At 51.1% G+C, this 27,428-nt stretch overlaps 1 protein-coding gene across 2 annotated transcripts; it reads left to right on the top strand.

The window, feature by feature from the left end:
- Positions 1 to 259: 259 nt before the first annotated feature.
- GLIPR2 (GLI pathogenesis related 2) lies at positions 260 to 26,580 on the top strand. 2 transcript variants are annotated; one of them, XM_004048013.5, is made up of 5 exons: positions 260 to 421; positions 11,388 to 11,496; positions 12,150 to 12,253; positions 14,474 to 14,551; positions 25,964 to 26,580. In XM_004048013.5, exons 1-5 carry the CDS (start codon positions 409 to 411, stop codon positions 26,122 to 26,124), a joined length of 465 nt encoding a protein of 154 aa, XP_004048061.1. In that variant the 5' UTR covers positions 260 to 408; the 3' UTR covers positions 26,125 to 26,580. The 2 variants fall into 2 exon arrangements, with proteins under 2 accessions (XP_004048061.1, XP_063552328.1); XM_063696258.1 differs by having other exon boundaries at positions 362 to 507.
- Positions 26,581 to 27,428: the final 848 nt, after the last annotated feature.

Raw genomic sequence — 27,428 nt, 5'->3', positions numbered from 1 at the left:
CCCTGGTGGCGCCGGCCGGAACGCCCCTCGTGCCGCGACCGCGCGCCCCTCTGTCCTCGCCGCGCGTCGGCGCAGAGCAGCCACCCGGGGCCCAGCAGGCGCGGGCTTCCCCACGCGCCCCGGAAGGGGACAGCTCGGTGTGGGGTCCGGGAGGCCTGGACCCCGCGGCCGCATCCGGGGAGCCCTCGGCAGTCGCGGCGCTGCTTCCCAAGGGTGAGCTCTCCGGGAGGCCCACGGGGTGGCCCCGGGCGCCTCCGCCCTCAGCTGTCGCTCCTTATAAGGCGGGGGCCGGGCGGCGCCGGAGGAGGGGCCGCGGCATCAGCCCGGTCCTGGGCTCTGGGGCGGCGCTGGGCCGGGGGAGCGCAGTGCAGCGCAGCCGCGGGGAGCGAGGAGCGCGCGGAGCCGGCCATGGGCAAGTCAGGTGAGCCCGCGGGCTCGCCCGCTGCGGAATGGTTCGGAACCCCGCGCTCGCGGACCTCGCCGTCTCTCTCGTCGGCCGCAAGCCAGGTCCTGGGGAGTGCGGGAGCCCGGGTTGCGGGTGGAGGGCGCGCGGGCGGAGTGCCCTGGCGCGGTTTCCGGGGAACCCGGGAGGAAGGCGAGCCCGAGGGAGGCCCCCGCCGGAGAGCCGGGGATCGCGCCAAGTTGGGCTTCCCGACCCTGAGGGGCTGCGCGCCGCGGCCCGCCAAGGCGTGGCTTCTGGTTTGTTTCAGGAGGCCAGAGTTAGAGTTGGAAAAGTCACCAAAGTGTGATAACAGCTCTCGCTGCAAAGCAGTTTGCCCCGCTCGGACAGCCCTGAGCATCCCCCTCATCCATTTGTTGTTCCTTCTCTCCTGAGCGCCCGCGCCGTGCCGGGCTCCCCCTGTGCTAGGCTCGGTCTGGCTCCCTTTCTCCTGGGGCACCCCATCCTCTCTACTGTGGCTGTCGGGATGAACTTTCTGCAGCGCAGCTCTCCTCCTGTCGCTCCCTAACACCTTCCTCACCATTGTCCTCAGAGTGAAAGGACACACTCCAGTCCTGCCTTCGGGCCCCTGGGAGTGGGTCCCCAGCCCTTACCTGCGCCCTACACTAGAGCTGTCCAGAGGCTGGTGCACAGGTCCCTTCCCCTAGGTTTCCTTGCCGGGCCTTCACCACCCCCACTCTCAGCCTGAAAATCTCCCCATCCCTCTAGGCTCAGCTCCTGGGCTGGAGCCCATCTGTGATTCCCCCCGGGAGGGAGCGCCCAACCTGGTGTTTTCCTCGCTGCAGCCCTTCCTGTAGTGGGCCGGGGACAAGAGTTCAGCCATAGACCTGCTTCCCACCGGGTCCTCACCCCTGGCTGCCAGGGGCCGTGTTTATCTCAGCATTGCTTCTGCCTCACAGGAGGCTCTTAGAGAACAGCTGTTGAACAGGATTCAGAAGTCCTGCTTCATCCGGATTGTCCACCTCAGATGAGTAAGGCTAGGTCCCTTCTAGGATCTGTCCTCCAAGATCTGGACTCAGGAGATGCCAGCGCTGGGCGCAAGTGGCTTTCCCTGGCCTTGGTCCTAACCAGCCTTCCTAGGCTGTAGAGGCAGGTCTGGCTTTCAGCCCTGGCCCAGCCAATCACTGGCTGTGTGATACTGAGCAAGGCTCCTTCCCTCTGTTCCTCCCCGTCTGTGCAATGAGGGTGGCCGTATGAGCCCTGGGGTTCTTCACAGTATGGAAAGGTGATATAATGGGTTGCCATTTAGTTAACAGGATGACAGATGGTGATGGAGCAAAAGTATGGCAGATGAGAGCGAGTCTTTTGAGATATCTGCTTGGGAAATCAACTCCTTTCTCTGTAGATTTAGGAGAAAATCCACAAATTCCCTTAGGCTACTTTTTTTTTTCTTTCTTTCTGAGACATGGTCTCGTTCTGTTGCCCAGGCTGGAGTGCAGTGGTGCGATCTCGGCTCACTGCAACCTCCGCCTCCCAGGTTCAAGTGATTCTCCTGCCTCAGCCTCCTGAGTAGCTGGGATTACAGGTGTGCACCACCACGCCCAGCTAACTTTTGTATTTTTAGTAGAGACGGGGTTTCACCGTGTTGGTCAGGCTGGTCTTGAACTCCTGACCTCATGATCTGCCTGCCTCAGCCTCCCAAAGTGCTAGGATTACAGGTGTGCCCAGCCTAGGCTACATCTTAATCAGTAGTTTCTGGCATCTTATGTAAGGCACGGTTTTCCAGAACTGCTCATATTCAGCTGTGTGCCCATTCTTCTGTCTGTTCGCCCCTTCGTCCTTCCCTCCCTTGCACTGTCTAGCAGCTCTGTATCAAGCTGTGGACCCAGTGCTGGGGCGTGCATCCACTTGGATTGTGAAAGGAATACATAAAGCTATGTAGGGGGTAGACAGGCACTATCTGGCTTGAGTAAGAGGTGGAAAATGATCCAAACCACAAGACAGGTGCTGGTGAAGGGTGGTGGGAGCTCAAGGTGAGGAGACTGCTCCGCATGGGAGCTGGTGAGGGTTCCTGGAGGAGGTGGTCAAGTCCCAGAGGGTCTTGGGAATTTAGACTTCATCTTATGGAACCTGGGGTGCCATGGAAAGGCACTGATCTGAAAGCAGCGTAACTAGAGCGTTGCCAGGGTGTAGGGTAGATCGGATGGATGGAGAGAAGGTGGAGGGAGGATGGGGGAGACTGCCGCGGTCACAGACAGGAGATGACAGAGGCATCCAGGGCAGGGTGGAGGCTGGAGAGGAGGATGGGATGGATTTGTGAGATGGTGGCCTTGGGCAGACTTGGTGACAACTTATTGTGAAGCGGAGGGAAGGGTCAGAGGCCTGCACGATGGGATGATGGCTTCCATGCCTGGAGATGCAGGGTTGGGCAGGTTTCAGAGGAAGATTACTTCTCACTCAGGACAGAAGGGGGCCAGTGGCATAAAGCAGGTTAGAACTGGTTGAGTCAGAGGCCACCTCCACCCCTAACACACACACACACACCCAGGGACCTTGCAGAATTCTGACCCAGGCCTTTCTCCCTCATAGTCACGTGCATTTAATTTATCTCCCCCACTCCAACCGGAAAACCGAGAGCCCCCAGAATAGAATTAATATCTGTCTCTCCTAGGGTCCCTAAAAGAAAATGACTTTTCTAGGTGACCCCGTGCCCAGTGGTCCTTCAACTCAAGCTCAACCTTGAAGTTCCAGGCCATCAGCCCAGGGCTGCTGTCTGTGTCTATAGGGCAGGTGGCACTCACAGGGGCTCTGTGTGCTTCTGTAAAGACCATCATAAGGAATCTGTCCCTGCCCCTTCTGGGCCTCAGTTTCCTCCTCACTGCACAGGAGCCAGTCTCTTTTTCATCTTTAACCTCAGATACACCCCAGAGCTGCTTGGCATAACAGGCATTATTGTAAAATCATCACACAGCTGGCACAGTTGAAATTCCAGAAGACGCTTGGCCTAGTGATCGAAGACTCCTAGATCCTGCTCCCAGCTGTGGTTTCTCTGCTGGGACTTGGTGTGCAGCAAGTGTGGTGGGGAAGAGAAAGGCAATGACCTTGGGCTCAGTGGAAGCCTCCTGTCCCTAATACTGGTGACACCAATGATTAATCTCAACTGCATGCCAGGCAAAGAGCTCAGTATTTTCTATGTTACCATATTAGTGACAGCACCGCCTGGCAGTTATTATCAACTCATTCTATAGATTTACAGAGGTTGAGTACCTTGCCCAAGCTCACACACTGACCGGTAAGCAAGCCAATGAATTTGAACTCAGCTCTCTGACTCCCCTACTGTGTCCTGTCCTCTCTCCCACACTGACCACTTGCCCTGACACCCTGCTCCCTGCCAGCCTGAACTCTAGCCCACTGGGGACTTCCACACACCCTCTCATCAGCTCTAAGAATATTAGTGTCCCTCCATCCACCTAGCACCAGAGGAAATCAGAGCAGAGAGGCCTTTAGGGACCAACGAGCCCAGGAGTTTTCTACTGAGTGGGACCCTCAGGCCTCTGCAGGGAGAAGCTATGTGGGCCAGGCCAACCCCAGCAGTTTCATTTTCATCTGTTGCTTTTATTGAAGGTTTCCTTCAAAGGAAGGGTTTCCCTGCTTTGAAGATATTATGAAAACCACAGATGTCATCCTTCCTTCACACACAGATGGGGAACCTGGGGCCCAGAGGGTTAGGGATGTGCCTGAGTGACAGTAGGCAGGCAGGGCTGGAAAATGGCTGCCTTCCCTTCAATTACAACCACTGTCTATGGAGAGGGACAGCCTAGGGGAGGCTGATGCTTGGGGGGAGGGGGTGCCTTGTTCCCGTAAGCAATTGAGCAACTCCTCATAGACATCATTCTTGCCATTTGGAAAAGAGGAAGCAATTCGTAAAGTGGAAAGTGTGGGAGATTTGGAGCAGGGGAGGGGGTAAAGGGAGGGGCGTTCTTATACCCGGCTCTAATGTGGGCTCTGTGTGGTCTTGGACAATGCGCATGCCCCCCACCATCCAAACACCCCAGTTTCCTCATCTGTAATGAAGAGAGGAATCCTGTCCCGCCTTCACTGTGCTGGAGTGAGAACCTCATTCATTTGTTCACTCACTCATTCACTTAGCAAATATCCAAGCTCAGAGGGACTGAAAAAGGCCATCAAACGTCAATGTAAAGGCAGGGCAGGAGGGGACCTGACCCGGAAGGAGCAGGAACAGGTTCTTCTAAAGCCAAAGCGCAAAAGGTTTCTGTCCCTGTCCGATGGTAATAATAATCATTACGGTTGGCATTTAATACCTGTTCATTATATTCCAGAACAGTTCGAAAGCATTTACATAGATTAATTCATTTAACTCTCACTACAGCATTGTGAGGTAGATACTGCTGTTCTTATTTTATGTATGGGGAAAGGAGGCACAGTGTTGAAGGAACGTGTCCAAGATCGCATGGCCAGTAAAAGGCAGTGTGGGGATTTGGCTGTTGAAATTCCCGGATCCGGCTTAAAGAGCAGGAGTTACCCAGCTGAAATTCATTCTTTTTTTTTTTTCTTAAACTGCCAACTTTTTATTCTTTCTTCCTGATAAACAAGCAAAACCAGCTTTGCCCCGAAGGCAGAACCGGGCTGCTTTCCAGCCGTTTGCCAAGGGGACAGGGGGGCCTGTTCACAATTCCTGCCCTGGGCCCTGACAGTCACTGGCTCTTTCATGAGGAGCCTGGAGAGGGCAGAGTGAGTCAGGCTGGGCTCAGGGAGGCCTCAGGAGAGGAGGAAGATGCTGAGGGAAGAGCCTGTCTCAGCCAAAAGTTTAAATGGTAGAGGAGGGGCATAGACCTCCTCAGAATCTTTTTTTTTTTTTCTTTTGAGTCAAGGTATTGCTCTGTCACGCAGGCTGGAGTGCAGTGGTGCGATCATGGCTCACTGCAGCCTCGATCTCCTGGGCTCAAGCGATCCTCCCATCTCAGTCTCCCGAGTAGCTGGGACCACAGGCGTGGGTCACCACGCGTGGCTAATTTTTTTTTTTTTTTTTTTTTTTTGTCCTCCTCAGAATCTCTACAGAGCCTCCAGCAGTAGAGGCCTGGCCTCCAGAAGGAACTTCGAGAACCCAGTGCAGCCCCACTTAGGACACCTATACCCTCCACCCCAGCAGAGACAGCCCAGCCCCTTCCCTCAGCCCTGGGGAGCCAGGCCCAGGGCTTTTAGCAGCTCTGACCTTTATTTTAAGTCCCAAGTCTGGCCCCCTGGTAACCTGCACTCTGCAGTCCCTGATTTCCCCCTGGGGTCCCTCAGCCAGGTGTGCTGGAAAAGGGCTTGGCACAGAGGAGGCTCTTGAGAAGCCTTCGTTCTTCTCTTCCTTCCTCTCCTTTGTTCACTTCAGAGATCTGAAGGCAGCTGCCACCCCTGTCTATTTTCTTCTACTGCTTTCCTCAGCTGTCCTCGAGCCTGATCCCCCTCCCAGGCCTCCTCAGTAACCCGCTGTCTCTTTCCATCATTCCCTTTGTCGCCTGTGACCCTGAGGAGGGGTGGGGGCTTAGGACAGGGCTTTGCATAGGATCTGGACTAGTTGTGGGAATTTGGGCAGGTAACTTCCCTTCTCAAGCCTCAGTTTCCTAATTCGAAAGGAAAAAACATGGGTAAGGTCATGGCAGCTCCCACAGAAGATGGCGAGAAATAAGATCATGCGTAGGCCCAGCACATGGCCAGAGCAGGAGAAAGCAGGCCCGGGATGGGTGAGCCTGCGTCTTCCTCATTCCTCAGGGTTGGCACTCTGAGGCCGTGTGGACTTTCCAGCCTCAGTTTACCCTCCTACAAAATGAGGACGTCATCCCTGCCCTTCCCCCATCGTAGGGTGGCTGGGAGGGCTCTCCCTGCCTAACTGGGAGATGGACGACTTTTCTTTGACTTTTTCTTCCTCCTGTTTATCTGTATTCTTGGGTTTTTCTCGGTGGGGGTAGGGTGTGCTTCTTGCTAGGTGTGGCAGCTACTGATAACTTTGCCTCCCTGGGGCGGAGGCCCTCTCAGAGGAGCCACCTGGGCTAGGACTGGCTGCCTGGTGGGAGGGGACTCCTGGGGCTGCCCAAGGTGTGGTTGTGGGGCCCTTATGCCTCCCAGCCAGGAGTGGGGAGAGAGGGTTCCCCCACCACCGATTACCAGAAAGACCTCCTGGCCCCTTCCAGAGAACCCTGGCTCAGGAGCCTGGCGTTGGCGGACACAGTGCCTAGCTGCAGCTTCTGGGCATTGAGCTTTGCTTGGACACAGGAACTTTCACTTTTGTTTCTTTTTACTTCCCATATTCTGGAAGTGCAGTGACCTAGTTTTTAGCAGCCTTATATGTCCCTCTCTGCCAAGGAGACTTGAGGGCCTCCAGCACTATGGGATCCAGTGCAAACTGACCCCAGCACTCAGGCTGCCTTTAAACTGGCTTCCCCTTAGCAAGCCACCTACTCCTCTGTCTCCCCCTCCTCTTCAGAGCCCCAGGATACACGTGGTCCCTTCATCCTGGCTCTTTCTGTGCTGTTGCCTCCTCCATTCATGCTTCCTGAGCCAGGAACACCTCCTCCAGGGAGTCCTCCTTTCCTGACGCATTTGTGGTCACCGCTGCACGTGCCGCTCAGCCTCACGCATCTCCTGTGGTGTCCCACGAGACCCACCGTGGCCCGTCTGGGACATGGGAGCTAGAAGGGACTTTAGGATGGGCCTGGACAACCCTGCCACTCAGATGGGGACCCCCATCACCTTTGCGGTGTCACCTATACGGGCCCTTTCCCGCACACTCACACTCGTTCTGATCAGTGTCTCCTGAGAGAAGCTTGTTTGGGAAACTCCTGCACGTCTTGGGTCAGTTGTTCATCTAGTCTCCTCTCACTCCTACCCCAGCAGGACCTTATGGGATCTCAGGATTGGAAGGGACTTGAAGGTCCTCTGACTCAGGCCTGAGTCCCTCCAAGAGGGACTCACCTGCCTGAATTCCTTCAGTGGTAGAGAGCTCACTACCTTGTGAGGTAGCTCCTTTTGGTCGCCAGAAAGCTTTGACTAGGAAAGATCTTTCTTAGGCTGAGCTGAAATCTGTCATCCTGCCTTTCTACCCACTGGGCCCAGCTTTCCCCTCTGGGGCCCCAGAATTCATCAGAGACCTCCACCGTGTCTTCCAGAGGCTGATCCTCTCCAGGCTGAACATCCCCCATCCTTGTACCAATTCCTCATCAGACCCCTCTTCCAGCCTCAACACACCTCAAATCACCACTGCCTCTTGCACAAAGCAGGGACCAGGCTGGGGAAGCAGCCCATGGCCCAAGAACCCATGGGTTCCTGGAGGCCATGCTACCCAGCTGACCCTTCTTAAACTGGTCAACGAGACCCCCATCTGGGTCCCATGAGTTGCTATGGCCCCTGGCATTTCCCTATGAGATATTCTTTAAGAGCCTCTCTGACTCCTTATCCCAAATACCACATTAACATGCTAACCCTGAAATCTTCTTGTTTATCATGGTAAAAATGCATAGCATAAAATGTATTATCTTAACCATTTTTAAGTGTACAGTTCTGTAGTGTTAAGTATATTTACATTGCTATGCAACAGAGCTCCACAACTTTTTCATGTTGCAAAACTGAAACTCTATACATGCTAAACAACACCTCTGCCTTTTCTCCTCTCCACTGTAGACCTGAAATCTTTGTTTTTCCTATTGACAAGGGCTTGGTCCGTCTGTTGGCCAGGAAGTCCTGATACTTCAGCTTGTAGCTCCGCCCTCTGCCTTAATGCCTGTCCCCATGATCAGTTTCCACCTCCATGTCTCCCCACCTCTGCCTGTCAACCAAAACCTCACAAATCCTGGGGTTCAGAGCCCCCATATCCCTGCCCTGCCCACATTACTCTGACTGGACCTCACTGGACAGCCTCACTGAGCCCAGGTTCTAGAGCTTGGTCCGCGTACTCTTTATCTAAGCGTCTACTTCCTCTTTCTCAGAAGGCCCACAGACAGCTCCACCATGCAGGTGTGACCGGCAGTTACCTTCACCTTCTGGGTCTGTAGCTCCTGGGTCTGCAGCCCCCAACCCCCACTGAAGGCAAGCCCTGGGTCTTCTTTCCCTCACGTCCCCTCAGAAATTCCATGGGATTTGACTTGAGGGCCCAGGAGATGTGGGAGATCTGGCTATGAGAAAAGGGACGAGGACTCCCTGTTGCATCATCTCCTCAGTCTCGGGTGAAAGGCAGCAGAGTAGAAGAAAGGCACCGGTAAAGGTGAGCTGGGGCAGAGGAAGAGAGTGGCACTTCCTTTATGGTTCACACCCTTCCTGCCACTACCCACAGCCAGTCTTTGAGGGACAAGCCTGTGGCCTAATGGGACCGATTCAGCATAAGGGCCCTCTGTGGCCCTCACTCAGAACTCATCCAACTCACCCCCATTTCCATAGAAAGGAACTCCCAGATTCCTGAGTATGGTGCTCAGTGTCTTCATCATAGCCTGGCTGGCTAACCCCTGTTCAGACATTTCTGGGGCCTCATATCGGGAGTTGCCTCCTTCCTGATCCCATGTTGGGTTAATCTCCAAGTTCCTTTTGCACCTGTGCTTACCTGCATCTTGGCACCTATCACATTGCTAGTGTCTGTTTACAAGGCTGCCTCCCTTCCGTATGGGAGCTCTTTGAGAGCAACACATGGCTGACTTGTCTCTGGACCTTTAGCACACAATATGGGACATGGCACAGGGGAAGCACTCAGAGAGCAGATGAACAGATAAATGGAGGATAGATGGATGGACCTTGGATGAATGGTAGATGTATGGATGAATGATGCTGGATGGATGGGTAATGTTAGATGGATGACAATGTTGCATGGATAGATGTATGGAAGATATTAGGTGGATGGGTGGGTAGATGGAGGGAGGATGTTGGATGGATGGATAGATGATGTTGGATGAATGGTGGATGGATAGATGAATGGAAGATATTGGATGGATGGATGGATGGAGGATGTTGGATGGATGGATGGATGGGGATCATTTCAGATCCAAATTGGTATGGCTTCTGTTCACTATTGATCTTGCTTGCTTTTGGCTTCACCTACTTATTCTCTCCCTAACCACAGCCTCCTTGACTTTGCCCTTTCTGAGATCATGACCTAATTGGGCATGGGCTTCACCTCTTCCCCCACTGCAGCCCTGGGCCTGCTGATCATACCACTCACCCTCCCACCAATTCCACTTTCTTTGCTACACTCTTCTCCTATTCTGCATCTTAGTCCATTTTCTGCTGCTATAAATTACACTGGGTAATTTATTAAAAAACAGTTTATTCGGCTCACAGTTCTGGAGGCTGGGAAGTCCAAGAGCATGGCATTGGCATCTGGCGAGGCCCTCGTGCTGCATTATCCCATGGAAGAGCAGAAGGGCAAGTAAGCACTCACGACAGGGAGAAGATCAGCCCAAACTCATACTTTTACCAGGAGCCCAGTCCTGTGATAATGCCCTCTAATCACCTCTTAAAGATCTCACTCCTCCGCATGGTTACATTGACAATTAAATTTTAGCATGAGTTTTGGAGGGGACATTCAAACCAAAGCATTCTGCCCCTGGCTCCCCAAAACTCATGTCCTCCCCACTTACAAAATATATTCACTCCATCCCAATAGCCCCAAGTCTTAACTTGTTCCAGCACCAACTCAAAGTCCAAAGTCTCATCTAAATTAGATACAGGTGAGAGTCAAGGCACAATTCCCCCAGAGACATATTCCTTCCAGCTGTGAGCCTGTGAAATCAAAAGAAGTTATCTACTCCAAAATATGTTGGTGGGACAGGCATAGGATAGATACTCTCATTCCAAAAGGGAGAAATAGGAAAGAAAGTAACCGGTCCCAAGTAAGTCCACAACCCAGTAGGGAAAACATTCAATCTGAAGGCTGGAGAATAATCCTCTTTGATTCCCTCTCCTGCCTCCTGGGCATGCTGAGTGGGAGTTGGGCCCCAGGGCCTCAGGCAGCCCCACCCCCATGGCTTAGGGCTGTCCAGCTTCAGCTCTCTCGGGTGGAAGCCTCGTGCTTGCAGCCTTCCCAGGCGGGCGTTACATGCTGGTAGCTCCACAGTTCTGGGGTCTTGGGGCGGCTGCACTTCTACAGCTCCATTAGGCACTGTCCTAGTGGGGACTCTGTGGTGGCTCTGCCCCTGCAGCAGGTTTCTCTGTGGGTCCCCAGGTTGTCTGATTAGATGGCACCCACCCAGGTTGAGAGTAGATCTTCCCCACTCAGACTCACACACCAGTCTCCTCTGGAAACACCCTCACAGACACACCCCAAAATAATGCTTTACCAATTCTCGAGGTATTCCTTAATTCAGTCAAGTCAGCACCTAAAACTCGCCCTCACACTCTGCTTCCCCAGGGCTGTCCTTCCCTCATCTCTTTGTCTGTCTCTCTGTCTCCTTGGCTTCACCCACCCAGCATAGGTGCCCTCCTCCCCAGCCAGGAGGCCTCTTTCTGGACTCCCAGCTCTGGCCCATTCCAGTCCCCTCTGCTCTCCCTAGGTCCAGCCTGAGATACCCGGTCTCCTTCAGATATTTTACTTCCGAAGTCCTATTGCTGACTGTCCAGGTCCCCAAATCCGCTCTGTGTTTCTGTGCATCCTCCACTCAGCAGCCAGCAAGGTCTTTGAGAAACACGTGGAGCTCACTGCCCTGCTCCCTTTCAGTGGCTTCCCATTGCCTTGGATAAAGACCTAAATGCCTAACAGGGCCCATAAGGCCCCACATGATCCACGGGCTTTAGATGTGCAGAGATGTGGAGCGCGATGCCAGGTAGGATGAGCAGTGGCGTGGAGCAGGGCCACTTGGCTGGGGTGCCAGGTGTTGGAGGGGAGCAGCAGCCTGTCCACATGGCCTAAGGTTTGAGCTAGGTGTTGCTTTCAGCATGCCATTATACTTTTGATGAGTGTTTTCTCTGCACTGAGCCATTCTCCATTTTGCGATCATTCCAGCTTCCAAACAGTTTCATAATGAGGTCCTGAAGGCCCACAATGAGTACCGGCAGAAGCACGGCGTCCCCCCACTGAAGCTCTGCAAGAAGCTCAACCAGGAGGCTCAACAGTGAGTCCCCTAGCACATCCGGGTAACTTGGCCCTTCATGTGCTGCTACTGCAGTCACAAAGGGGCCCTGTGGCCAGGCACGATGGCTCACACCTGTAATTTCAGCACTTTCAGAGGCCAAGGCGGGCGGATCACCTGAGGTCAGGAGTTCAAGACTGGCCTGGCCAATATGGTGAAACCTTGTCTCCACTAAAAATACAAAAATTAGCTACGTGTGGTGGCATGGGCCTGTAGTCCCAGCTACTCGAGAGGCTGAGGCAGGAGAATTGCTTGAACCCGGGAGGTGGAGGTTGCAGTGAACCAAGATTGCACCACTGCACTCCAGCCTGGGTGACAGAGTGAGACAACATCTCAAAAAAAAAAAAAAGGCTGGGGGGCCCTGCATGGTTTTGGGGACCGGGTTTTGGGATCAGATACAACCACACTTGAATAACCACTGTCTCACTCACCTGGGCAGGTCCTTTTGGTTCCCCTGAGCCTCGACTTGTTCCTCTGTGGAATGGGACTGCTGGGAGGCTCAGAAATCATGCAAGAGTGGTGCTCCTCTGTGAGCCCGGGGCAGGGAAGGAAGCTCAGCCACACTAGCTTGGGGCACATACTTTGGGGGTTCCCTGAACTGCACCTGCTCTGAGGAGGCGCTGTGAACTCTGCAGGTATTCTGAGGCCCTGGCCAGCACGAGGATCCTCAAGCACAGCCCGGAGTCCAGCCGCGGCCAGTGTGGGGAGAACCTTGCATGGGCATCCTATGATCAGACAGGTGGGTCGCATTTTCAGCTCCTCTCCTCTCTGCGGGAGCTGGAAGAAGGACAAGTCCTCCTCAAATGCCTCCTGGCCCCAGCACCCTCGTGGTGTAGCCACAGGCCCAGGAAAGGAAAGGAAAACCAGAGCTCTCTGAATCTGCTCCCAGGCTGACTTCAGTTCACCACAAGGTCTCTGATGGCTGGCTCAGTGCCAGGCCTGTGCTGGGTGCCAGGGACACAGAGATGAGTCAGACTGACCAGGCCCCCACTTTCGGAGAAGCTCCCAGGCCGAGGAGTGGGGGTTGGGGAGACAGACCGCTTTTGTACAGAATCTCAGCCTGATTCTGTGTGCACCAGAGCATCCCCAGCTACTGAGAAACGTTATTTTCTTCCTGAGAAATTTTACTTTCTTACCGTACTGGTGATACACTACCAGTAGTGCTGGTGTATTAGTTTTATAATAGGAGAAAAGCAATAGAGCTTTTTCCATTTTGGAAAAAAAAATAATAATGGAAAAGACAATGTCTCCATGCAAGGTCTCAATCTGGAATGATCCCACCATGCTGCCCAGACATTCTTGAGCTTCCTGGCCCTCTGGCCCTGACAGCCCTGATGTGGCTTTTTAGGAAGAATATTGGAGAGCTGTCAGGATCTCTGAAGCTTTCTCCAAATACCAGTGGGAGAATGACTCACTCCCTCCCCAGCCTCACATTCCTGGGAGATCCCCCGAGTCCTCTTGGTTTCCCCAGCACAGCCTAAGCCAGGGCTCCTGTGCAACGTGGTCCTTGGCACCCCCACTGGGAGGCATGTGTGAGCTCCTGGGGAACCCCCTACCCACCCCTCCCTCCAAGGCCTTGCCCTCACCCTGCAGGCTCCTTCCCAAGTCCAGGCTGTGGCCCTCGATGGGCCCCGGGAGAAGGGCATAGGTTCAGGAGACATGGTCCATTCCAGCCTTGCACAGCCTCCCTCAGGAGCCTTGAGCAGGTCCCTCCCTCCTCTGCCCCCAGTTTCCCATCTCTACAGAGAGGGGGTTGGGTAGGTGGTCTCTGAGACAGTGCTTCCCTACTCTGGTCGCACATTGGAATCTTTTGTGGAGCTTTAAAAAAATACCAGGCTGGGCACAGTAGCTCACACCTGCAATCCCAGCACTTTGGGAGGCCGAGGTGGGTGGATCACCTGTGGTCAGGAGTTTGAGACCAGCATGACCAACATGGAGAAACCCCATCTGTACTAAAAATAGAAAAATTAGCCAGGCGTGGTGGCACATGCCTGTGATCCCAGCTACTCGGGAGGCTGAGGCAGGAGAATCGCTTGAACCTGGGAGGCAGAGGTTGCCGTGAACTGAGATCGCGCCATTGCACTGCAGCTTGGGCAACAAGAGCGAAACTCCGTCTCAGAAAACAAAACAAACCAAACAAACAAACAAAAAATGCCTGAGTCTCTCCTCTAGAGACAGACACAGTTGGTCTGAGGAAGGACCCAGGCATTAGTATTTGTTAAATGCTCTCCAGGCGAGGCTGATGTGTGGAACATGATCAGCAGTAGCATCTGGGAGCAGAAATGCAGAATCCTAGGTCCCTCTGTAGACCTACTGAATCAGAATCTGCCCATTAACAAGATTCTTGCACACATTCGAGACTGACTGCTCTGAGGTCCCCGCTCCTGGCTCTGGCCCGGAGAGCAGCAGCTCTCAGGGAAACGCCTGCCCATATCAACACCTGTGGGGACAGTGGATGCCCCAGGTGAGGTCCCTCCTGCCCACAGTGGAGATCCGTGGCTTACCAGCCTGATTGTCTTTCCAAATATGGATGTTTCAAGAGCTGCAAATGGGGTGAGATGACAGTATAGTCTCCTAGAAACTCGGAGCATCATCAGAAGGCCCTTGTAGTACATTGCATTCAACCTTTTCATTGTACAGAGGCCCAGAGAGGGAAGGCTTTGCCCAGGATTACACAGCAAGTCAGTGTGTATGGGTTGGAGGGGATAGGTGCAGATTCCCTGACCCCAGGCCACTGCTCTTCCCAGCCCCGCAGAAGGCCCACTCTTCAACCTGGCCATGCTCATGGGCAAGAGTCCCTGAGTCTGCAAAGCAGCATCCAGGATGCGTCAGCTGACTGGGGCTTTCTCAGATGTCTAATTGCCGCATTGGTGGCTTGGGGCTGATGGGAGAAAATGCAGGGAATAGGGAGTGGGTGGATTTTGTGGCTGAGTTTTAGAACAATGTCATTTCCACACAGGAAAGGAGGTGGCTGATAGATGGTACAGTGAAATCAAGAACTATAACTTCCAGCAGCCTGGCTTCACCTCGGGGACTGGTGAGTGGCAGGGTCTCACCAGTGGCCTGGCCCTGGGCAGCAATGCAGGTTGGGTGTCTGACTTCAGAGAGGAACCAGCCCTCTAAAAAAATCAATCCTTTCCTTCCTGTTTAATCTCTTCCATATTTCTCTGGCTTGACCTTGACCAGAGACCAAAGCTCTCCTTTCCGCATCACATCCCCAGCTTCCCCATGCTACATGCTCTGCTCCCTCTGAGAGCCACCAGCTGCTGAATCCTGCCCCACCAGCTCAGAGCTCTTCCCATTCCTGGAGTGTGTCATAGGAGACTGGATTTCCAAAGCTGCTTGGAGCTTCATTCCTGAACTGGTCACCCTGTGTCTAGTCTTGTTTTCTGCAATCCATCCTGCTCTCCAGCAGCCTCAATACTTCTAAAATTGTCCCTGCCCCTGGTGCTCTCCTGATTCAACTGCCATGCCTCCCTGGGGCCATCAGGAGAAGGCTCAAGCTGCTGGCACTCCTCCTTCCACACCTCACACCCTTCCCCACCCTTGCGGCCTCCCTGGCTTTCTCTCTTCCCCTTTCTGCACTAGTTTGCAGTTCAGGAGCTTGGGGTGCAGAGAACCTGGATCTAGTCTTAGCTCTGGCACCCTTTGCTGTGTGGACTTGAGTCAATTCCTGTCCCCTCTTCCCAGGGGAGAGGGAGAAGGTGGCTTCTAAGGGATATCCTGAGAGCCGGTGACTCAAGTGCGGGGAGGAACCTTCTGTGGGTCCATGTTCCCTTCTCAAAGGCTTCCCTTGACGAAAGCTCCGGGTGGCCGTCCTGTGCCCCGGGATCCTTCTGGGCAGCCGCCCTGTGCCCTGGGCTCCCCCTGCCTTTTGCTGGGCTCACCAGGCTCCTTGTCTTTCCTCAAAACCGACTTCTGGGGCCCAGGATGGTGTTAGAAGTGGGTGGGAGTTTCTCTGACCAAAAGGCGCCAGGAAAACAGAAAAAGGGACTCTCTGCCCACCTTGTTCCTCCTACCTCACGTGTTCCACCCACAAGTAGAGCCTTGCGGCCTTCCACCCTCTAGAGGGGTGCTCCAGAAGCAGGAAGTGACACGTTCTCAGCGCCAGCCACCGTTTCCTGTGGTTTGCTGCCCGCCCTTCTGGGTGGGGGTTTCTGCAACCATGTTGCATTGCATTGTTCCTGGGACTCTGGGGCAGAGGCAGAAGCATCTGCTGAGGCATTCCTCCTCTCCACTAACCCCTGCAGGACTCCAGGCCGGGCTGGCAGGGCTTTGAGTGTGAATAGGTGATTCTGGGGCAAGGATACCTAAGGGTGTGGGGAGGAAGCAGTAACAAGCTCCTGCTATTGATTAAGGATGTGTAGGCAGGATCTTGTCTTCTTTTAATAGAGATGGTGTCCAGAAGACTTCTTATTTCATAGCTTCTGGATTTGCTTTTCTCATGAGCAAGATTCTTCAGCAATCGGACATGTGTCCGAGCAAGTTATTAACTAGCACTCTGCGTGTGTGTGTGCGCACCACGCGGTAATTAGAAAGTGCCTCCATGGGCTGGGTGCGGTGGCTCACACCTGTAATCCTAGCACTTTGGGAGGCCAAGGCGGGTGGATCACCTGAGGTCAGGAGTTCAAGATTAGCCTGGCCAACATGGTGAAACCCCATCTCTACTAAAAATACAAAAATTAGCTGGGCATGGTGGTGCATGCCTGTAATCCCAGCTACTCGGGAGGCTGAGGCAGGAGAATCACTTGAACCCGGGAGGTGGAGGTTGCAGTGAGCCGAGATCATGCCTTTGCACTCCAGCCTGCGCGATAAGAGCAAAACTCCGTCTCAAAAAAAAAAAAAAAAAAAAAAAAAAAGGTGCCTCCACTGCCACGTAAGCATCAGGATACCATTTGAAAGTAGGGTTTGGCCAGGCGCAGTAGCTCATGCCTGTCATCTCAAAACTTTGGGAGGCCAAGGCAGGTGAATCACTTGAGGTCAAGAGCAAGACAGGCCTGGCCAACATGGTGAAATCCTGTCTCTACTGAAAATGCAAAAAAAAAAAAAAAAAAAAAAAAGCCAGGTGTGGTGACAGGTGTCTGTAATCCCAGCTACTCAGGAGGCTGAGGCAGGAGAATCACTTGAACTTGGGAGGCAGAGGTTGCCGTGAGCGGAGATCGCCCACTCCAGCCTGGGCAACAAGGGCAAGACTCTGTCTCCAAAAAAAAAAAAAAAAAAGAAAGTAGGGCTTTATTCTACCCATTTTGAAGAGGAAGAAACTGAGGCCTAGAAAAGGGAAGCAGCCTTTCTCATGCCTTCCGTCCCTGATCTGATGCTTTTTCCAGCACTCCCACTCCAAAACCGGAATCTCGCAAGAGTCAGAGCCCAACTTTCCATGATCACTGACTACTCGTTTCACTCATTGCCCTACTGTCCCCACCCCTAAAGAGGAAAATCCCAGAGCGGCCAGCCCTTGTGCTGTTCCAGATACCAACAGGCAGTGCCTGGGGGCATCCAGAGCCTGATCCTAAGACAGGAGTGAGATTTTGGGTGGTGTCATAATGGGGGCTTGCAGGACCCTTAAAGATCTTCATGCCCATCCTGCCTCAGCCTCCCCCAGACCCTGTCTGCAACTCCTCCTTGCTGCATCTCTGTTCATGGATTCCCTGACATGAGTCCTTGTTGTAGGTGAAAGAGCCTTTGAAATACCCTTTGGCCAGGTGCGGTGGCTCAGACCTGTAATCCCTGTACTTTGTGAAGCCGAGGCAGGCAGATCACTTGAGGTCAGGAGTTCAAGATCAGCCTGGCCAACATGGTGAAACCCCGTCTCTACTAAAAATACAAAAATTAGCCGGGTGTGGTGATGCGTGCCTGCAATCTCAGCTGCTCAGGATGCTAAGACACAAGAACTGCTTGAACCCTGGAGGCGGAGGTTGTGGTGAGCCAAGATCTCGCCACTGCACTCCAGCCTGGGTGACAGAGGAGTGAGACTGTCTCCAAAACAAACAAACAAAAAAAAAAAAATAGAAAGAAATACCCTATAATCCATCCCCACCCCCAGCCCCACCGAGGCCAGGCCAGCATCTTGTGATGAAGGATGCTGGTCAGTCACTGCTGTGTGCTGAGTGAAGAGAAATAATGTCTTATCATATAATATATATTATATATATATATATATATATATATATATTTCCCCCCCCTTTGAGACCGAGTCTCACTCCGTTGCCCCGGCTGAGTGCAGTGGCACAATCTCGGCTCACTGCAACCTCCACCTTTCAGGTTCACGCGATTCTTCCACCTTAGCCTCCTGATGAATAATATTTTTATATGATATGAACACTGAGAGCTGTCAAAGGTGAAAAGTCTTCTTTCCAGCCCTGACCCCTAGCACTTTCCTGCCCAAGAGACAACCAGAGATACCAATTTCCTGTGAATCATTCCGGAGTTATCCTGTGCTTACACCAGCATGTGTGTATAGATGTTCTCTTTTCCCTTTTCCGCACGCTGGTGTCAGAGCGTATGACCTGTTTTATGCTTGTCAGAGATTGTGCCACAGCATACAAATAGTGCTCGCTCATTCTTTCTTACCTCTGCACATTATTCCCTTGCGAGGATATACTGTGACATATTTGGTGTGTTTTTCAAAGATATATTCTAGGGAGTTTGATTCACAGCAGGAAAGAGGATGTCATCCCTTTAGGAAAAAGAAAAAGGAACCTTCGTTAGTGGACTAGAGTTAGAAACCAGTGTGTATTTGATGGTTGCTAAGGAAATTGTGTCATTTAATTCATCTCTGAATACCCACAGCTTAATTCCCTCTGTGCAGACAGAAACCTCCCCCACGAGAAGAAAGATTGCTCAGCTTCATCAGCTTGGAAAAGGCTGCCACAGGCACTCGTGCTGCTCATGTGCACTTTGTGTCTAATTATTTTCTTGGCAACTAGTGGATAAATGGCAGCTTCTTCCTTTTCTGGGAGACAGAGAGTGGGAGGGTCGATGGCCCAAGCATGTGGTCTCCTGCGAGAGCAGGCTAGTGTGAGAAAGGACTTGAGCCTTTGGAAACGGCCTGTAGAAGTAGGGACACCAGGCTGCCGAGATCCTGGAGCTGTGACCCAAATGTATTAAGAACCAAGGGCAAATAGGCAAGCAGTCTTTATCCTCTATTCTGGGTGGAAACCAGAGTTTATTAAACAGCAGTTAATACAAGTTTAAAGATAGTGGCAAATATGCATAATTGTACTTAGGGTTTGTTTTCTTTTCATTCTTGCTTCAGTTGTATCATGTCAACTATATGGATTCGTGTTTATATTTGATTATTTTCATAAACAATTTAGTAACTTTCAGTCCTCTGTGAATGTAGACAAAGAAATAAATTATAGCTAAGTTTTAAAATGTTTTAAATGGCTGGGCATGGTGGCTCATGCCTGTAATCCCAGCACTTTGGGAGGCCAAGGCGGGTGGATCACTTGAGGTCAGGAGTTCGAGACCACCCTGGCCAATATGGTGAACCTGTCTTTACCAAAAATACAAAAATTAGCCGGATGTGGTGGCATGCATCTGTAATCCCAGCTACTCAGGAGGCTGAGGCAGGAGAATCACTTGAACCCAGGAGGTGGAGGTTGCAGTGACATGAGATCCTGCCACTGCAGTCCAGGCTGGGCAACAGAGTGAGACTGTCTCAAAAAAAAAAGTTTTAAATGGAGTTTAACTACAGGAGAAAAAATAGAATTTAATCTACAAACATTTATTTCAGTCCTTACCATACACAGGATGCAATGGGAAGGACCAACTTTGTCTCTTCCCTAAAGAACTAGAAGAGTGTGTACACCAGTCTCTTCCTCTCTCTCCCACTTCCTTTTTTTAATTTTTTAGTAAAATAGGCTTGGTGTGGTGGCTTATTCCTGTAACTCCAGTACTTTGGGAGGCCAAGGCAAGAGGATCCCTTCATCCAGGAGCTCCAGACCAGCCTGGACAATATGGCAAGACCCCATCTCTACAAAAACATTTAAAAACTAGGCTGGGCACGGCAGCTCACGCCTGTAATCCCAGCACTTTGGGAGGCTGAGGTGGGCGGATCACCTGAGGTTGGGAGTTCGAGACCAGCCTGGCCAAGATGGTGAAACCTTATCTCTACTAAAAATACAAAAATTAGCCAGGCATGGTGGCGCACGCCTGTAATCCCAGCTACTTGGGAGGCTGAGGCACAACAGTCGCTTGAATCTGGGAGGTGAAGGTTTCAGTAAGCCAAGATTGCACCACTGCACTCCAGCCTGGGTGACAGAGCAAGACTCCATCTCAAAAAATTAAAAAATTAAAAAATTTAAAAACTAGCTGGGTGTAGTGGCACGTGCCTGTGGTCCTGGTTACAGGAGGCTGAGGTAGGAGGATTGCTTGAGTCAAGGAGGTTGAGGTTGCAGTGAACCATGATTGCACCACGGCACTCCAGCCTGGACAACAGAGTGAAGCCATGTCTAAAAAAAAAAAAAAAAAAAAAAAAAAAAAAAAGGAAATTGTAGTAAAGCACATATAACTGAAAATTTACCATTTTAACCATTTTAGGTATACAGTTCAGTGGGATTAAATACGTTTACACTGTTATGCAATCATCGCCACCATCCATCTCTAGAATTCTTTTCATGTTCACAGATTAAAACTCAGTACCCCTTAGACCAGGGGACCCCAACTCCTGGGCAGTGGACCTGTATGGGCCCATGGCCTGTTAAGAACTGGGCCGCACAGCAGGAGGTGAGCAGTGGGTGAGTAAGATTACTGCCTGAGCTCCGCCTCCTGTCAGATCAGCAGTGGCGTTAGATTCTCATAGGAGCATGAACCCTATTATGAATTCCTCACGCAAGGGATCTAGGTTGCGCCCTCCTTATGAGAATCTAATGCCTGATGATCTGAGGTGGAACAGTTTCATCCTGAAACCATCTCCATCCCACCCCACCACAACCATTGTTCTACTTTTGGTTTTAACTATTCTAGCTACCTCATATAAATGGAATCATACAATATTTGCCCATTTGTGTCTGTCTTATTTCACTTAGCATCATGTTTTCAAGGTTTACCCATATTAGAGCATGTGTCAGAATTCCTTTTTATTTTATTTTATTTTATTTTATTTTATTTTATTTGAGATGGAGTCTCACACTGTTGCCCAGGCTGGAGTGCAATGGCATGATCTTGGCTCACTGTAACCTCTGCCTCCCGGGTTCAAGCGATTCTCCTGCCTCAGCCTCCCGAGTAGCTGGGATTACAGGCATGCACCACCATGCCCAGCTAATTTTTTTTTTTTTTTTTTTTTTTTTAGTAGAGATGGGGTTTCACTATGTTGGCCAGGCTGGTCTCGAACTCCTGACCTCTTGATCCACCCACCTTGGCCTCTCAAAGTGCTGAGAATACAGGCATGATCCACCACACCCAGTCTCTTTTTTATTTTTATTTTTTTATTTTTTATTTTTTTGAGATGGAGTCTCATTCTGTCGCCCAGGCTGGAGTGCAGTGGTGTAGTCTTGGCTCACTGCAACCTCTGCCTCCCAGGTTCAAGCGACTCTCCTGCCTCAGCCTCCCAAGTAGCTGAGGTTACAGGCACCCACCACCATGCCCAGCTAATTTTTATATTTTTAGTACAGAGGGGGTTTCACCACATTGGCCCGGCTAGTCTCAAACTCCTGACCCCAGGTGATCCACCTGCCTTAGCTTCCCAAAGTGCTAGGATTACAGGCATGAGCCACTACGCCCGGCCTCAGAATTTCTTTTTAAAGCTGAATAATATCTGTTAAACACACACACACACACACACATATATATACACATATATACATATATATATATATATATATATATCCCACATTTTGCTTATCCTTTCATTTGTTGATGGACACTTGGGCTGTGTGTCTTTGTGGGTTTTTTTTGTTTTTTGTTTTTTCAAGATGGAGTCTCACTCTGTTACCCAGGCTGGAGTGCAATGGCACAGTCTCTGCTCATTGCAACCTCTGCCTCCCAGGTTCAAGCAATTCTCTTTCCTCAGCCTCCCCAGTAGCTAGGATTACAGGCGTGTGCCACCATACCTGGCTAATTTTTCTATTTTTAGTAGAGACGGGGTTTCATCACATTGGCCAGGGTGGTCTCGAACTCCTGACCTCAAGTGATCCGCCCACCTCAACCTCCCAAAGTGCTGGGATTACAGGCGTGAGCCACTGCGCCCGGCCGGGCTATGTGACTTTGGGCCAATCTTTCAACCTCTCTGCTAGGAGCATGGGTGTATAAATATCTGAATCCCTGCTTTCAGTACTTTTGGGTATATACCTAGAAATGGAATTGCTGAGTCATTGCAATTCTATGTTTAATTTTTTGAGGAACTGCCATACTGTCTTCCAGAGCAGCTGTGCCATTTTACATTCCCATCAGCAGTGCACAAAAGTTCCAGTTTCTCCACTTCCTTGCCAAAACTTGTTATGTTCTATTATTTTTGTTTCTGTTTTTCATAGTAACCATCCTACTGAGTGTGAAGTGGTTGCCCTTTTTCTTTCTTAACCACCCTATGGGAATCTTAGATACTCTGATCATGACTTTCCTCCTCCCTCCCTGCGTTTCTTCCTTTCCTCATCAAATGTTTATTGAGCATCTACTATGTGCCAGGCCCAGTGCTAAACACTAGGTATATGGTGATCAATAAAACAGATGTGGCACGTGCCCTCACATAGCTTGCCCAATCATAAGCCAGATATTTAGGAGGGAACAATCTCTTCAGTGTTGCTTTAGCAAATGAATGCTATCCTGTGACACAGAAAATAAATGTCTCATTGATCTCTGTAAATGCTAAACCATAAAGATGGAAGGGATGAACATCCGCCTCTACTCCTCAAGAAATAAGAATTTAGGCCAGGCATGGTGGCTCACGCCCATAATCCCAACACTTTGGGAGGCTGAGGCAGGCAGATCACTTTGAGGTCAGGAGTTTGAGACCAGCCTGGCCAACATGGCGAAACCCCATCTCTACTAAAGATACAAAAATTAGCTGGGCGTGATGGTGCTCACCTGTAGTCCCAGCTACTCAGGAGGCTGAGGCATGAGAATCACTTGAACACAGGAGGCAGAGGTTGCAGTGAGCTACAATCGCGCCACTGCACTCCAGCCTAGACAACAGAGAGAGACTCTGTCTCAAAAAAAAAAAAAAGAATGTATGATCGTTGAGCAAAGAATGCATTACAGCATCAACTCTTTGACTCCCAAATGGGAGGAGATTTGGAAGCTAAGCTATGTTCGTAGCTTGAAAGGACAAGCGAGTGAAGGACAGGAAGCCTGAGAAACGGGAGACTGATGCTAAGAGGCCTCAGCAAGACCTAGTGGTGTCTGGAGGGTGGAGCAGTAGCTTGAAAAGGAACTGAGATGTTTGGCTCAGAGCAGAAGGATTTGAACGAGGCTGTAATGTGTCGAAGTCTCAAAAAAGCTCAAAACATAGAATGCTGCACTTCTAGTGAAGGCAGAACTGGAGTCCAAGATGGATCTTCTATATTACTTTTATTCATCAGTTCCACTCATTCTTTCAAACGTTTATTTTACACTTTTCATGTGCCAGGCTATGCCAAGGTACTGGGTGTATTTTGGTGACTAAAACAAACTTGGCCTCTGCCCATATGGACACATAGCCTGGTGAAGGAGCCAAACAGTAACCAAGTAATCAAGCAAATGCATCACACAAATGGGAAGAATGGTACATAGGGGAAAAAATGGTGTGGTAAGAATATCTTGGGAGGGAGATGTTTGGTAAATAAAAGGGTGTTTACAGGCTGGGCATGGTGGCTCACACCTGTAATCCCAATACTTGGCTGGGCCAAGGCGAGTGAATCACCTGAGGTCAGGAGTTCAAGACCAGCCTGACCAGTATGGTGAAACCCATCTCTACTAAAAATACAACAGTTAGCCGGGCATGGTGGCGTGCACCTGTAATCCCAGCTACTTGGGAGGCTGAGGCAGGAGAATTGCTTGAACATGGGAGGTGGAGGCTGCAGTGAGCCGAGATCACGCTACTGTACTCCAGTCTGGGCAACGGTGAGACTCCGTCTCAAAAATAAATAAATAAATAAAAGGGTGTTTGCAAACGACTTCTTTGAACAAATGATATTTAGGCTAAGACCAAGGGACAAGAAGCTGTTGGTCATCAGAAGAGTGTCTTGGCTGGGCATGGTGGATCATACCTGTAATCTCAGCACTTTGGGAAACTGAGGCAATTCTCCTGCCTCACCCTTCCCGATTAGCTAGGATTACAGGCATGCACCACCATGCCCGGCTAATTTTGTATTTTTAGTAGAGATGGGGTTTCTCCATGTTGGTCAGGCTGCTCTCCAACTCCCAACCTAAGATGATCTGCCCACCTCGGCCTCTCAAAGTGCTGGCATTACAGGCGTGAGTCACGGCGCCCGGCCTTACAAATACTTTTTGAAAAATGATCCAGCAGTGGCGGCATGTGCCTGTGGTCCCAGCTACTCAGGAAGCTGAGGTGGGAGGGTCTCCTGAGCCCTGGAGGTGGAAGCTGAAGTAAGCTATGATCATGCCACTGAACTCCATCCAGCCTAGGTGACAGAGATCCTGTCAGAAAGAAGAGAAGAGAAGAGAAAAAGAGAAGAGGAAGGGAAGGAGGGAGAGAAGAAAAAAGAGAAGAAGAAAGAAGGAAAACAGAAGAAAAAAATGTGCAAGGGCTCTGAGGTGGGACATACTCTAGTGTGTTCAACGAATGGAGAGGAGGCCACTGCACCAAAGGATTCACTTTCATTCTAGGTGCATTGGGGAGCGAGTGAAGGATTGTTAAGCAGGGAAGTAAATAGATATGATTTATATCTCAGAATGGTCACTCTGAATACTAAGTACAAAATGAGGCTCACGCCTGTAATCTCAGCAGTTTGGGAGGCCGAGGTGGGCAGAGCACCTGAGGTCAGGAGTTCAACACCAGCCTGGACAACATGGTGAAACCTTGTCTCTACTAAAAATACAAAAAAAATAGCTGGGCGTGGTGGCACACACCTGTAGTCCCAGCTACTTGGGAGGCTGAGGTGGGAGGATCACTTAAACCAAGGAGGTGGAGGTTGCAGTGAGCTGAGATCATGACACTGCACTCCAGCCTGGGTGACAGGGTAAGACTCGTCTCAAAAAAAAAAAAAAGAAAAAAAGAAAATGATTTTGAGGGGCCAAGGTGGATGCCATAGAACCAGTCAGGAGGCTATTGCAATGGTCCATGTGAGAAAAGTTTGCAGTTGGGACCAAGGGTTTGGGAGTGGGTGGACCTGAGATGCATTTTAGAGTTGGATTCTTCAAGACTGAATGCTAGGTTGTTGTGGGGAAAAGGAAGAAGAGGAGGGATGCAGACTCCCCCCGGCAGTGTGCGCATGGAGGTACCATTGATGGAGATGGGAGGACTGGGAGAGGAATAAATCTAGGGGGACAAAAACTGGGAGTGAGGTTTGGAAAGGTTAAATCTGAGATGCCTGTGAGTCATCCATGTGGAAATGTCCAGTAATTAGTTATGTCTGGAACACAGAGCAGAGATTTGAGCTGGAGAAATAAATTTCGGAGCCAGGGAAGATGAAATTCCCTAAAGAGAGCTTAGAGGAAAAAGAAAAAAGAGCCCAGGATTGAGCCCTGGGAAGTGCGGGTCCTTCAATATCTATAAGTGAGGGCGAGGAGGCGGAAGAGGAGGCAGTGAGACAGGAGGAATGGCAAGAGACTGTGGCATCCTAGAAACCAAAAGGGGGAGGGGTGCCTTGAAAAGGAGAAGAGTAGGAAGTGTTCCTCAGGTGTCAAGTTAGATGAAGACAAAAGGGGATCACTGGAGAGCTTCAAGATTACCGCTTGGGGACAGGGTTAGACACAGGCAGTAGGCAGTAGAGTGGCATCCTAATTGTTGGGGCCACTGGGCTTTGTCGTGATCTCTGGGAGACTGTTGGAAGGTGGTGAGGTGGGTAAGGTTTGTGTGGCTGATAGAAAGGACCTGCTTTAGAATTCAGGCAGTCTGGCCAGGCACAGTGGCTCACGCCTGTAATCCCAGCACTGGGAGACTGAGGCAGGTGGATCGCCTGAGGTCAGGAGTTCGAGACCATGGTGAAACCTCATCTCTAATAAAAATACAAAAAAATTAGCTGAGCGTGGTGGCATGCACCTGTAGTCCCAGCTACTTGGGAGGCTGAGGCAGGAGAATCACTGGAACCCAGGAGGTGGAGGTTGCAGTGAGCCAAGATCACACCACTGCACTCCAGCCTGGGTTACAGAGCGAGACTCCATCTTGGGGGAAAAAAAAAGAAGTCAGGCAGTCAGAGTGTTTTCTCTCTCCTTCCCCTGCAGGGGGTCTGTGAAGACCATGCTGACCTGAGCCTGGCAAGATGGTACAGGGGTTCAACAATCCCCTGCCACATCCTTCTTCAGGCTCTGCTAATTCAGCCGTGTCCCTCTCCCTCTGCCCGTTCCCCTACAGGACACTTCACGGCCATGGTATGGAAGAACACAAAGAAGATGGGCGTGGGGAAGGCGTCCGCAAGTGACGGGTCCTCCTTTGTGGTGGCCAGATACTTCCCAGCGGGGAATGTTGTCAATGAGGGCTTCTTCGAAGAAAACGTCCTGCCGCCAAAGAAGTAACTTGTTAAATGTAATGGGAAGGTGGCAGACTTAAGAACGTGGATATGAAGTGCCTAGAACCACCACAACCTGGCTGTGCGTCTGTCCCTGTGGGTGTATGTGCTTGTGTGTGTGATGCATGTGAGCGTCTCTGGCAAACACTTGGACATACAGTTCTGCGTGTGCTCATTCTTATTACAGGAGTGAGCAAAGGAAGCATTTACCCCGATGGTTACCTAGACCACGATTATTTGGATTGGGGGGAGGGGGGATCCGTTTTTTTTTTAATTTTTTGTTATTTTTAAGCAAACCTCTTTTGTACTTTTCTTACTTCTAATATCCATCCCTGGACTTTTTGTATTCCAAATGTTTGTGATGCTGAGAAGTGAAGTTCATTTTATGTGATCTTCATGCGTCGTAATCTACTTTTGGTAGATAATTAAGATTATTAAACCCTCATTTAAATGTGGCATAAAATACAGCTTTAAGCACATAAATATAAAGCAGCTTCCATCAGGAACATGGAGCAGGCAGGGACTCCATTTTACAGAATTACTGAGATTTCTCAGTTGTAAAACATGATGTCATCCTGCATGTCTCCTGGAATTCTCCAATGGGGTCGCCAAAGAACAAATGGAGAAAAAAAGTTTTACTTCCTTGCATTCTTCTACCTTTAAATAGCAAAGTACCACTACCACCACCACCTCTTGCCCCCTTCCCTCTTTTCTTAAACTTCTGGCATTTCAGAGCTCAGCAGGCTACCCCCTGGTTTCTGGAGAGTTGGGCTAGGCCTGAAGCTCCCCCTCCCCCACCTCTGCTAGGCAGCCCAGGCCTGGTCTGGGAGACAGCCCCTCACCCTGCCTGGGCTCTTGGCCAAGCGGCCTTGCATGGATGAAGTCAGAGAGGTGGGGTGAGGGTGAGCTTACTCAGGGCCCCCAGAGGAAGCCCTCAGCCTCTGCCCTCCCCCCACACAGGGCGGGAGCCCAGGCCTGTTCCTGGCAGCTGTGGCTGCAGCTGTGCTCCTGCTCCCTCCTGGAATGTGCGACAAGCCCAAATGTTCCAGGGAGACGGCTGGGGCAGGGGGCTTAGAAATGCTAATATGGTTCTGTGTTTTGCCTGAAACGATACCAGGTTCCCCTGAATAGCAACTTTACAAGGTCCATGTGGGAGGGACCAACCCAGATGCCCTGCTGAGTGTCCCTAAAACCATGGCAGCTCCATCTGTCAAGATGGCAGGGGCCGGAGTGAGGGGGCTGCTGGCTTAACAGCAGGCATCTGGGCAGGCCAGTCCTCAAAGCAGCTCCTGAAGGTCTATGTTGCACTGT

Source organism: Gorilla gorilla, chromosome 13 (assembly GCF_029281585.2).
Source record: "Gorilla gorilla gorilla isolate KB3781 chromosome 13, NHGRI_mGorGor1-v2.1_pri, whole genome shotgun sequence".
Taxonomy (NCBI): domain Eukaryota; kingdom Metazoa; phylum Chordata; class Mammalia; order Primates; family Hominidae; genus Gorilla; species Gorilla gorilla.
Note: the sequence above shows the minus strand (reverse complement) of the source record. Positions and strands in the feature narration are given on the sequence as shown.

Bases quoted from the DNA above. Each gene is read 5' to 3' on its own strand.
- GLIPR2 (XM_063696258.1), top strand. From the start codon at position 450: ATGGTTCGGAACCCCGCGCTCGCGGACCTCGCCGTCTCTCTCGTCGGC. The intron at 11,497-12,149 runs GTGAGTCCCCTA...TGAACTCTGCAG, and splicing joins CTCAACCAGGAGGCTCAACA to GTATTCTGAGGCCCTGGCCA. The intron at 14,552-25,963 runs GTGAGTGGCAGG...GTTCCCCTACAG, and splicing joins TGGCTTCACCTCGGGGACTG to GACACTTCACGGCCATGGTA.